Source organism: Galeopterus variegatus, unplaced genomic scaffold (genome assembly GCF_000696425.1).
Source record: "Galeopterus variegatus unplaced genomic scaffold, G_variegatus-3.0.2 Scaffold8806, whole genome shotgun sequence".
Lineage (NCBI taxonomy): Eukaryota > Metazoa > Chordata > Mammalia > Dermoptera > Cynocephalidae > Galeopterus > Galeopterus variegatus.
Window position 1 is genome coordinate 57,146 of NW_007734917.1, and position 12,647 is coordinate 69,792.

General features: G+C 44.5%; 1 protein-coding gene across 1 annotated transcript in view; it reads left to right on the top strand.

Moving 5' to 3' along the window:
* Positions 1 to 12,647, top strand: part of LOC103608770 (von Willebrand factor A domain-containing protein 3B-like) — a 47,120-nt gene that overhangs the window by 22,975 nt on the left and 11,498 nt on the right. Inside the window, exons 3-5 of the mRNA XM_008593167.1 lie at positions 2,399 to 2,493; positions 4,239 to 4,489; positions 6,155 to 6,314. Of these exons, the coding sequence (XP_008591389.1) occupies positions 2,399 to 2,493; positions 4,239 to 4,489; positions 6,155 to 6,314 (506 nt within the window). The remainder of the gene's footprint in view (positions 1 to 2,398; positions 2,494 to 4,238; positions 4,490 to 6,154; positions 6,315 to 12,647) is intronic.

Below are 12,647 nucleotides of genomic sequence, written 5' to 3' on the forward strand. Positions count from 1 at the left end.
TATATAGGGAAAAAGGGCAGGGCGGGTTTTGATATGAGAGATCAAGCAAAGAGCCAATAAGAAGGGCTTAAAAGGATAGGGTGAGGTGGTGGGGAGGCTTTACGTGAATACGGAACTAAAGTTGCTGAATCACTGGGACCCGGAAGGGCGAGGCTGGCAGCTACATGCCGTTGAGCGCTAGTGAAATGGTGGCCGCGGAGCGCATGAACTGGCGCCCGTGCGCGTCAGGGCGCATGCGCGCAAAGTTATGCCCAACAACTCTCCAGTGCGCCACCGGGCCGGCCCAGAGCTGATTTTTTAAAAATTCTTTTTTAAAAAATTGACATGTCTTTAATGGCATCTCTATTGAGATATAATTTACATACTATGCCATTCACCCATTTAAAGTATACAATTCAATAGTTTTTAGTATATTCACAAGTATGTGCAATCATTACCACAGTCAGCTTTAGAATATTTTCATCACCTCAAGAAGAAATCCTGTACTCCTTAGCTCTCCTCCTTCCACAACTACCCCCAAGATGTAAGCAATCTACTTTCTGTTGCTATAGATCTGCTTGTTCTGGATGTTTCATGTAAATGGAATTTATAATACATGGTCCTTTGTGAGTGGCTTCTTTCACTTAGCGTAACATTTTTTAAGGTTCATCCATGTTGTGGCATGGACCGGTGCTTTATTCCTTTTTTATGGACATATATTTCATTGTATGAATATAACACAATTTGCTTATCCATTTATCAGTTGATGCATGGAGAGATGCAGGCAGTTAACTAGGCTGGATTCAGACTCCAAACCCTCTCTCCCATGCTAAATACAAACAGATCTCACCAGTCATGTCTTCCTTCTGAGGATGAATGCCATTCCAGTTTCTGCCTGTTTTTGATTGGTCTCTAATGCCTTCAAATGGCTGCTTTTGGATTTTGCCCAGAGTTTATCATTGTTTTCTGTGTGAAGGTTAGCCAGTTAAATATACTCCCCTGTCACTGGATGCAAAACTCATAATGCCTTGCATTTCAATTGACAACACAGCTTATTGAGCCTTTCATAGACTTATCTCCTTCAATCCTCAGAAAACAGCCCCTTTCCTCACTCCAGATAAATGTCTTAGGTAAAGAGAGCATGCTGCTGAGGACTTGAAGTCACTCTCTCAATGTCTATTACAAAGCTGAACTCTTGAAAATAGAGATTTTAGAGTTTAAGAGGTTTGTCGAGTGGGGTTATTATTGATGGAATTCAAAGATTCATTCTTTACTCTTTATAATTACAAAAGTTGGACTTCAAGATTTGTGAATTTTATCACCTCTTGTGATTTGGGGCCAAGAGTGCCAGGGAGGCTATAAGATTCAGCCCTGACCTTTCAGCGTTTCCAAAGTAGGCTGTTATCTGGCCTCCCTACAAAGGCTGAGGAAAGGAATACTGGAACCGTGAGTATCCCCGTTCTCTCTCCCACCTAGAGACTTAGTAATAATTATAATCACCACCACCACCACCATAATGAAGTAATTATCATAATAAAAACATCTCTGTGAAGCCTTACCTCATCTCTGTCCTGCTAGGTCCTAGTTAGTCTTTGAAGCCCCTCTGTAGCCTTCTGGTAGTTCCGTGAAGGAGTAAGAACATGTTTCGGCAACACTTCCCGTGAGTTCTTCCCTTCCTGTGAGTGCTGTGCCTGGCACAGAGTGAGTGGGTGCTCAGCTCAGGAAGTGCTTGTGCAGTGGATCTTTGAACAGCTGAGCATATAATCAGATGGGAAGAAAACCTTGTGGTTCTGACCTTCTGTATGACTATTCTGAATCTATTACTTGTTTGCTTCATTTCATGCATTTGTTCATAAAACCCCACTTGAGAGAAAAACATAATATCTAAGTAGAATTTTTAAAATTCTGAAAACTAAGTACAAGTTCTGAGTAAAAGTTTTTAGGAATTAAATACAATTTCTATGTCATCTTTTTTGTTGTTTGTTTGTTTTTAACCTCTGCGTTAATCATTCTGAACAAAAGTAATATCTAAGTAGAATTTTTAAAATTCTGAAAACTAAGTACAAGTTCTGAGTAAAAGTTTTTAGGAATTAAATACAATTTGTATGTCATCTTTTTTGTTGTTTGTTTGTTTTTAACCTCTGCGTTAATCATTCTGAACAAAAGAACCAGGAATCCAGTGAATGAACCTGTTTTTCCTCCCTATTCACTCATGCATTAAAAGATTACACGTCATAAACAGTTACATTTATCATAGCACCTGAAAATGCTTCCTGATTTAGAACAGAATACAAAGCATCACAAACTGTTGGTGTCTCTGGGGATCTAATTTGAATAGTGTCAGAGAAAAACATTTTGAAAGAAAAATGAGAAGCTGTGATAATGCACCATTTTGATTTTTTTTTAAATAAAAATACAGATTATGTGACATCTCTGGGGAGACTTGTGGCTTCTCGGTATGCTGATGGCCTGTTTCCACAGCTCTGTAGAGCAGAAGATGGCAGAGTCTACAATGTAAGTTGGGGTTCCCTTGAAGGACACATCCTGTGGCATGCTGCTGAGGTCCCATCAGGGAGGTTGCTGTGTGGAGAGGCCTGTGCTGCGTGGCACAGATGCAGCTAAGCTGAGGACTTCTTAGGCTGGAGCTTTTCTTTTGGCAGTGCTAGAGTGATGAAGGTCACGGCCAAGAAGCTAGAGAAGGAAGTCCTTGACCTGTTAAGAGATTAGTACAGTAGGCCCTTGACCAGGGACGAAAACCTGTGCATACAGCACTTTATTTTGCCTTAAAAATGAAGAGATAAAAAGCAATATTGCAGAGATTAGCTGAGTAGAGCAAGCTGCCATGACCCAACAGAAGCACTAGGCACAGGGGCAGCTTTTGCAGGTAGAAGAGGAGAACGAGTGAGCAGCATATATAGCTGGAGTCCTTTGTGCCCAGCAATTCGACATGTGACTCTTGTGCCCCACGTGTGTTGGGCCTGGTGCAGATGCCAGCCCACCATGTGGAGCTCACAGTCCGTTGGAGACACGTGTTCCCTCATACCCATTCATGTTAATGTACAATCATGTACCACCTGGGCTTTCGTTTCCTAATATTTAAAAAATTTAAATTATTTTTTAAACTAAGCCCGATCCTAGCAGTAATATCCATGGAATCTTGAGTTTGGTGTGCTATGTATATTTTTTATCTGAACCACATTAAAATCACTACAGAACTATTAAAAACATCTCTCTTTACCATCTGAGTCACCTCCTGTGATCTGCTCCTTCCTGGTTTCTGTGTTGCAGCACGTGCTGTGATGGCTGGTGAGGGGGTTAGGAATCCCACCTTAAGGAGCATGAGAAACAGTAGAGAAGTGATGCTGGCACTTGAGAGACACATGGGCAGGGGAGGGAAAGGGGCTCAAGGAGTAGGGCATGAAAATGTGGAATTATGTGTGTGTTCAGAATGCACATTTTCCTTAACACCTCAGGTATTTGGGGGTGGTTAAAGTTTAAGAAAGTACCAGATCTTCTTTTAAAAATTGATTTGTCGCAGAATATAGCAAAATTTTTTCTTATTCCTTTTCTATGTCTTCTGCCTCCCTGGACCCTCCCTGGCCTTGCACAGCTGTGCTTGGTCCATGCAAAGGATGATTTATTTGTGCTTATAAGAAATTGCCCACAAGTCTCTGTCACCTTTTGGGGCAACGCTTAGAGGTCTTGGTGGCAGCCATGGGTGAGCAGGTGACTCCGGGGAGCTTGGCCTGAAAATCGGAGTACACAAGGATGAACATCATGAGCAGGAGGATGACCAATTGGGGTGGTTTTCCATGAAACCAGGCAGATGTGCTGCATGGTTAGAAGCATTTTCAGAAAAATGTTTGGAATGTTGTACTTGGAAAAACTTTTTAGTGAGACCGATTTTTTTCCATCTGCCTTTGCTGGCCTTTCTTTTCTTCTACCTAATTTCTTAAAAGCACCCTTTGCCATTTTCTGATAAAGATAATTTGTAACTGTAAAGATAAAATGCAGCCTGGAAACATTTTTTGAAAGAGCGCTGTGTTTTGAATAGATCACATCATCCTCTTTCTGCGGGGAATCAGCTGAGGGGTTTTCAGTTGAGAGACTGGAACACTTCCTCCTGGCTTAGGCAGGGTTTGGAGAGTCATTTACAAAATTGTTATTAATGCACAGTTCTTCATGGCAGCATTGTGGTTCAGATAACTTATTTTGGTGCTATTTTATTGCTTTTGTGTTTTACTTTCGTTTTCATTAAGCTGACAGCTAAGTCAGAACTGATCTATCAGTTTGTGGAATGTTTAACACAAGCCGTGGAGAGCTACAAGCAGCGGATGGAATGGCTCACCAGCAGAAGCCGGCAGATTTTTGGTGTCATCTTGGAACAGTGCATCACCATAGTGCTGGATTTTGGTGGCATTCTGGAGGGGGAGGTTAATTTGTGCCAAGACGCGCTAATCATGGTCCTCCAGGAGCAGGTGGCTCACATAACCAAGTTCAATATCATACAGTGAGTAGCCATCGGAAGAGGGTATTTCAGTGAAACTTCTAGTAATTTGCACATATCTGGAGGTAAATAGCATAGCTAATACAGTTAGCTCTATGGTCGGGGAGGGGGTATTATGTTGTAATTTCCTAGAACATGCAATTTCAGCAGAAAATCCACAATAAATACATTTTAGGAATCTCTTTTCTGCTTTGCACAGGGCATCTTAGTTTTCACATTGAGAGATTTAGAAGCATATTTATTTAATGTATGGGAAGTCAAAATATAGAGATATGAGTTATATAGAATATATTCTTAAGGCCATAAATCTCTTCACTTATTTTAGATTTTTGCTTGGGTAATGAATTCAAAGGTCACAAATTTTACTGTTTTTCCAGGCTGAATTTGCAACCCAAGTTGATCTTCCCTGTAAGTTGACCCCTTTAATCAGAACAACAGGTGGCTAGCTTTAGAGGATTTCCTGTATTTCAGAGTTTTGACAATCAATTATTTATGGATTCTTGGGTCCAAGAGAATTTGGACCTCAGCACTAACTTCTCATCTGGAATAGCAGTTGCACCTCCGTGATGAGAAACATCTGGATACAGGGGGATCTACCTAATTGATTTTTTCTTTTTAAAATCAAATCCTTACGGCTAAATAGAGGACATGTTTCTGGGTCCAAGAGAATTTGGACCTCAGCACTAACTTCTCATCTGGAATAGCAGTTGCACCTCCGTGATGAGAAACATCTGGATACAGGGGGGTCTACCTAATTGATTTTTTCTTTTTAAAATCAAATCCTTACGGCTAAATAGAGGACATGTTTAGGGACCATGGCTAATCATGTTCTATCCCAGATTCCTATTTGTTATAGGTATTTTACTGAAGGAATTAAGTGCTTAAGTGTGCAAAGCTTTTGCTTTCTTGGAAATGTTTGCTATAGCACATATGCCACTCAGCCAGATTCTCTACCCAGAGACGCCACACAGAGGGGACACAAGCGTGTGCCACTCGGCCTCTGGAAGTCGGCTATGAAGGGCAATCAGGTCAATTTATTTGCAGTTAAAAACACAGAGATAAATTCAAGTGGCTCTTTTAGCAGGGGGTGGGGTTGGGGGTTTCCATCAGTTGTTTCCAAGCCCAGACTAAATGGTTCAACCAAATTTTCTCAGGATTTAAAGACTAATGCTCTGATGAACTAAAAACAATACTATTTTTGATCCAAAAAAAAACGTAAGTGATGGGAAACTTTCAGGACAATTGAAAACAATGTCATGAAAGAATTAGAAATAAAATGTTAGAGTAATAAAATTAGCTGCTGATTTGTAAATCTTCATACCGCAAATCTTATAAATCAGTTTATAATAGAAGACAGTTACGTATGAAACTAACTTCTCTCAATATTTTTAAAGCACTTGGTAATGTTTGCATTTTTGAGGGGTTTTGTTCCCATGTAAACATTGCTTTCCTAGTGAGTACATACAGCTCATGCAGGGTCATGGTGCTGTGTCTTCCACAGTCTGCCCACTCTGTCGGGAGCTTCAGGGGGGTGGCGGCTGCGCTTGCTTTGTCTCTCACCCCTGGCAGCATCAGGTGGCTCAGGCTCATGGCTGTGAGACCATGGGTTGACATTCCTCCAGGGGCATCGATCACTGCCCAGTGACCACTGCATGCGATTCCTTTCAGGGTTTCTCAAGAGCCTGTGAAATGGCAGGAAGATGCTACTCCTGTGACTGAACAGTCCATAGCCGCTGCCATCAGCTGGGTTGAGACACTGACTTTTGAGGTGACTGTGAGTGAAGTTAGCCGCTTGCATGCTCTGCTGGAAGCTGGGAAAGACAAAGCCGTGAGTGTGTATCTGTGGTTGGTCCCAGGTCACAAAGGTGGCTTCAAGTTTAACTCTTAATGCTCAGTATCTTCACACTGCCTTTCAGCTGACCTTGGCCGCTCCCAGCAGCATCCCACAGAGACCCCGTCATTGGCATTGAAGAACACCATAGTCATAATCCTGTTCTCCTCTGAATATGGAACCAGTTGAAAAATAGAATACAGTCCCCAGATGGGGATCGAAATAACAGCTTTGGTGACAGCAGAGCTGGACCAACCAAAATGAGATTCCCAATACCTGTCCCCTGGGCCTGCCTAGGCTCCCCCTGAGGGGTGGTTGGGGCCTCAGGGCAGAACCTCATTTAGCCAGTGCCAGGAGAGCCACGTGCTGCTCACACCCACTCAGCATCAGGAAAGGACAGGGAGTGAGGCCGTCATTGTGCGTCTCTAACACATTAATCCCACTCCTGCTGCCCTGCCAATTAGATAAATCAACCCATCTCCTATAGGGAGGAAAGAGGGGTTGAAAGACTCCTCATAGAACCCTGAGGATGAGGAAATAGGGTTTCCCCAGCACCCACGTTCTGTACCTTTCCCAGTTCCTCTTCTTTACAGATGGATCTATCATATGCTTTCCAATGTTAACTATACCCAAATTGATGAGCCCATCCATTGCCGAATGTTAATGTATTGACATATGCATTTTGATAGGGACCTTTTGGAAATGAAGCTTTACCTGGAAGAAGTGATTAAGTGGTGGTGTCTTATGTCTCTTTCAGCCACAGGGTCTGTGCTTTTGCGTCATTGTGCGTCTCTAACACATTAATCCCACTCCTGCTGCCCTGCCAATTAGATAAATCAACCCATCTCCTATAGGGAGGAGAGAGGGGTTGAAAGACTCCTCATAGAACCCTGAGGATGAGGAAATAGGGTTTCCCCAGCACCCACGTTCTGTACCTTTCCCAGTTCCTCTTCTTTACAGATGGATCTATCGTATGCTTTCCAATGTTAACTATACCCAAATTGATGAGCCCATCCATTGCCAAATGTTAATGTATTGACATATGCATTTTGATAGGGACCTTTTGGAAATGAAGCTTTACCTGGAAGAAGTGATTAAGTGGTGGTGTCTTATGTCTCTTTCAGCCACAGGGTCTGTGCTTTTGTGAGTGACTCTAGTGATGGGACTGTTGAGGGCAGTGGCAAGCCAGTGGGGAAGTACTTGGGAAGGTGGGGTCCTTTGGACAGACCAACTCCCCGGGTGGGGGTAGGTCTTCTTGCCTTTGGGATGCAGAAACTTAGCACTTACTTGCTTCCTTCATTCTGCAAGCCTTGGGTTCGTGTAGATTTCAAGCTTTACTCCACTGCATTCAGAAGTTCTTTCTTGGAGGAAGAGGCCACGTGCCAGCACCTTGAAAGGATAGCTCCCCGTGGCCCCCAGCCTGTGTTCATCAGTACTGAGGGTGATGGTTTGAAATTGGAAACACATTGTTTTCCTCATGAAGCCAGAGGAACAAATGTTTTCCATTAAGGAAGAACCAAATAAAACCCACTTTGTTCTTTGGCCCTTTGGGTTTGTTTTAACATTTGTAAAATTTCAAGTGTCTGAACACTTGAATAAGCATTCAAGAAATGGAACATTTCACAGGCTCTTGGGTATGTGTGCATGAGTGTGTGCACATGAGTGTTCTTTTGCTTTGTCCGTTAACCTAGCTATTGTGGTCATGGCTGACTCTGGCCACCTGACGTGACTGCTAGATCTCCTGGTGACCTTGCTTTTCTATGTCACTTCCATCTGGTTTGTGCCTCTCCTTTCTCTGGGCTTCATCTCTTGTCCAGGAAATAAGGAACAATTCAGTGCATTCCAGGGAAGTCCTATAGGAGAGGAAGTACCAAGAAAGAGCTCCCAGGCACCGATTGCCAGATGCAGCCTGAAAGTCCTTGAGAAGAGACTGTGGAGTATGGGAAATGCAAAACATGCGCAGACTGCTGTGTCCCTCCCCCTAGAGCCTCTATCTGGGTGTGTGTCAAAGAAAATTCTAGTAAATGCAACAAACTCATACATAAAAATGCCATGCCCTATGTTTTATGAGGAGTAAAAAAAAAAGCATGCAAGGGGGTGGGGCGGCAGGGGGAGTGGAGAGGAAAGGGTTCCACGAGGGCCGCCTCCTCTGCTCCGCGCCGCTCACGTCCACCCCGCGAGTTTCAAATTCATCCACACAGCAGCAGTATGCTGTGAATAGAAAACATTTACGGCTTAAGAAATTTTTTGAACACTAAATATAAACTTGCAGACTTTCCTTACTAATGATAACCTGCTTTGGGTTAGCATCTCTCTCCATGAGTGCGTCCCGGAGAGGAACCAAAAAAGTGGGTATTGTCTTGTGTCCACAAGTTGACACAGAAATCCTATTATTGTACCAAGGCCACGTGGGGAGTAATGGCTGAGTGATGGGCGTGGTTATGAGGAAGGAGGACACCCAGAGGTCACTGGCCGCGTCCAGCACTGGGCTTCGTAACCACAGGCAGGCCGGGAAGACTGAACAGGGAGGGACGACCGAGGTGAGCCTTCGAGTCTAAGAAGAGCCCTCTGGGCAGAGCATAGGGGTCTGTTTAAATCATGGTTCTATTAATAGCACTTAAAGAGCACCCACTCGTGTCCTGTGAACAAGAACCTGGTTCATGGGAAGGGCGGCACGGAGGGTGTTGTGTAAATGTTTGGCGGTTAGAGGGTATCCTCTGGTCCCTGGAGATATGTCTTCTGGAAGTTGGCAGTTTCCCTGGCCTTTCCGAGGAGGAGTGTGCACCAGGAGGCTGCAGAAGGCCTGCTGATGCGGGAGTCTTTAGGAAAGAGAAGGCTGTTTCTCCAAAGCCCTGGTTCTCAGCTGCCTAAGAGGACTAACTAGGGGCTTTGCTTCTGCTTTCAGGAGGAGGCCACCTGCCTAGGGACACCGGTGTTTCTGTGTTTGTTCTCTCAGCCTCTCTTCCATCCACCTGATAGGCACAAATCTATTTAGTTTTTTTTGTTTTTAAAAAAGATCATATTCACTTGGAGAGGACGTGGCTGAATCAAAGACAGACCCACCTGATTCCATGGGGAGCCTTCACTGCTGGACTGTAAGCTGAAGGCCTGGCCACGTCAATCTGTGAACCTGGCATTTCATTTTTTCATTTTTTTTGTATTGGCTCAGACGTGCATCAAATCTTCTCATTTTTGTGTCTCTAATGACTAACAAGGGNACTAAATATAAACTTGCAGACTTTCCTTACTAATGATAACCTGCTTTGGGTTAGCATCTCTCTCCATGAGTGCGTCCCGGAGAGGAACCAAAAAAGTGGGTATTGTCTTGTGTCCACAAGTTGACACAGAAATCCTATTATTGTACCAAGGCCACGTGGGGAGTAATGGCTGAGTGATGGGCGTGGTTATGAGGAAGGAGGACACCCAGAGGTCACTGGCCGCGTCCAGCACTGGGCTTCGTAACCACAGGCAGGCCGGGAAGACTGAACAGGGAGGGACGACCGAGGTGAGCCTTCGAGTCTAAGAAGAGCCCTCTGGGCAGAGCATAGGGGTCTGTTTAAATCATGGTTCTATTAATAGCACTTAAAGAGCACCCACTCGTGTCCTGTGAACAAGAACCTGGTTCATGGGAAGGGCGGCACGGAGGGTGTTGTGTAAATGTTTGGCGGTTAGAGGGTATCCTCTGGTCCCTGGAGATATGTCTTCTGGAAGTTGGCAGTTTCCCTGGCCTTTCCGAGGAGGAGTGTGCACCAGGAGGCTGCAGAAGGCCTGCTGATGCGGGAGTCTTTAGGAAAGAGAAGGCTGTTTCTCCAAAGCCCTGGTTCTCAGCTGCCTAAGAGGACTAACTAGGGGCTTTGCTTCTGCTTTCAGGAGGAGGCCACCTGCCTAGGGACACCGGTGTTTCTGTGTTTGTTCTCTCAGCCTCTCTTCCATCCACCTGATAGGCACAAATCTATTTAGTTTTTTTTGTTTTTAAAAAAGATCATATTCACTTGGAGAGGACGTGGCTGAATCAAAGACAGACCCACCTGATTCCATGGGGAGCCTTCACTGCTGGACTGTAAGCTGAAGGCCTGGCCACGTCAATCTGTGAACCTGGCATTTCATTTTTTCATTTTTTCAGACCCACCTGATTCCATGGGGAGCCTTCACTGCTGGACTGTAAGCTGAAGGCCTGGCCACATCAATCTGTGAACCTGGCATTTCATTTATTTCCTTGTATTGGCTCAGACGTGCATCAAATCTTCTCATTTTTGTGTCTCTAATGACTAACAAGGGCTCTATGAATGTTTGCTGAACGTTTAAGAAAAGGAAAGGAAATGATGTTGATATTCTCGAGTTTGGGGCTAGCAACAGATTCCCCATCCCCAAACTGTGGCACAGATATGAGTTTTCCTAGATGAAGGCAGGTGGTCTGTGTGGGTCCAGGTAGGTGAATTCACTGAGCCTTGTAAGACTCTGGTAGGGATAGTGAGGTGGGGACAGGGATCCTGAAGCCTGGGAGGCCAGAAATTAGTGGTAGTCAGGGATGTCAGGAGGGATTTTAGAAGCAAACAAGGTCACTGCCATACAGAATGGTCACCACCGTGGAGGGAATCAGAAAATCAAAACAGGCTGAGCCAGGAGAGAGCTGCCACAGTTACAGGGAGGATCTGGAGGTGAGATGCACAGGTCCAGAGTTGGCTAAAATTGTTGCAGTGTTCTTCGTACACCTTTGAACAAGACAGAATTCATTTTGGCTTCCTTGAAGAGTAGAGATTTTATACTTGGAGGCCTTGGGGATGAGAGAGCAGGCTCCTGACAAGCTGGAGCAGAGGGCAGCCGGAGGAGAGGCAGCCAGCCCCATTCTGTTTCTTCTTCTCCCAGAGCTGCAGCCGGGAAGATGTCAAGGACTCTGGCTGGGCAGAATGCAGGTTACTGTGTGAAGCTGCACAATGAATGGGCCAGACAGAACGTGACATTTTAAGTGAAAACATAAAGGCTCCACCCTACTTTACGTAGTATGTACTGGCAGGAACTTCTGACTCACTATAAATAAGCTGCATGGAACCCACGTATTGTTTTATCAAATTCAGTGCAAATTGGAATGTAGGGAATTGCCAGTCTGTGAGGAAGCTGCCCCTAGTCTGGATGCTATTGCTGATCCTCATGACTGGCCCTTGCCCTCCAGGAGCTGAAAGGCACTGGTTAAGGGGTGAGGACTCCCATGAGGATAACTCCCTTGAGCCACACAACCTCCTGGACCCAACTTTTGGTCCTCAGTGTTGAGAGCAGGAGATAGGAACCTAGAGCCTTGAATGGTCGGGGAGCTCAGGAAGTGGAAACAGTGCCTGCCCGTGGCCACCTTCTCTGTCCTGTGGTCTTGCTTTCCAATTCTGGGACTCACCTTCATCTCTAGGAGGTGTCCAGCCTCGCCATGAGCCAACACAGCACAGTGGTTGAGAGCCAAGGCAGAAGCTCGTGGGGTCAGGCAGCCTAGGTTTATTAGCTACAAGACCACGTCAGTTAACTTTTCCAAGCCTCAGTGTCTTTGTCTGTAAATTGCACATGATAACAATAATTCATACTCCACAGGACTGTGGTGAGTGCTGCGTAAAATAATTCATTGTAGCCTATCATCCCAAATAGCTGACAGCCCTAAAGCCATTTGGCTTTAAGAGGCATTTTGCCAATTTGAGGGGACGTAGGGATAGGGAGCATATTTATCTTCCTTTCTGTTTTCCTCAGTGTGATTATATGAGCAGAAAGGAGAGGCAGAAGGCTGTGTTCAGGAGAGTGGGGCTGGGATAGGTGAATTCAATGGCAAAGCGTGTCCCAGGAAATCTGTAGCATGCATAACCCAGAATTGACAGAAAACATATGCAATTAAGAAGCTGAGTAATGAACTTCATGAACAGTGAATAATGTATCAGCCTTAGTAAAGGAAATCCTGACTCACTACTGGCTACAGTAATTTTCAGTCTGATCACATCTTGAGGGAAAAACATTTCTGCACAAGGATTTCAGATTGTTGGATTTTTGCCAGAGCAAAGAAGCTGTGTTTACACAACGTGCAACAGAGATGCAGTGGGGTTTGAAGCTGCTGACAGACAGACCACCTAGAGATGTATGTCCTCACCTCCCTGGTGATCTGACAAACCCTAGAAAATATGCCATGTCTGTTCCTCTGTCTTGAGCCATGTGTCATTTTATATGCTTATGACAAGATAAAATTGACCCTTGTTAAACTTGGGCACTAATACATCTGGAAAACTAATAAATCACAGTGCAGCTAAGTGAGAGCCCATTTAATACATCTTACACAAGGTAATGTATAACACCAGAAAAAGA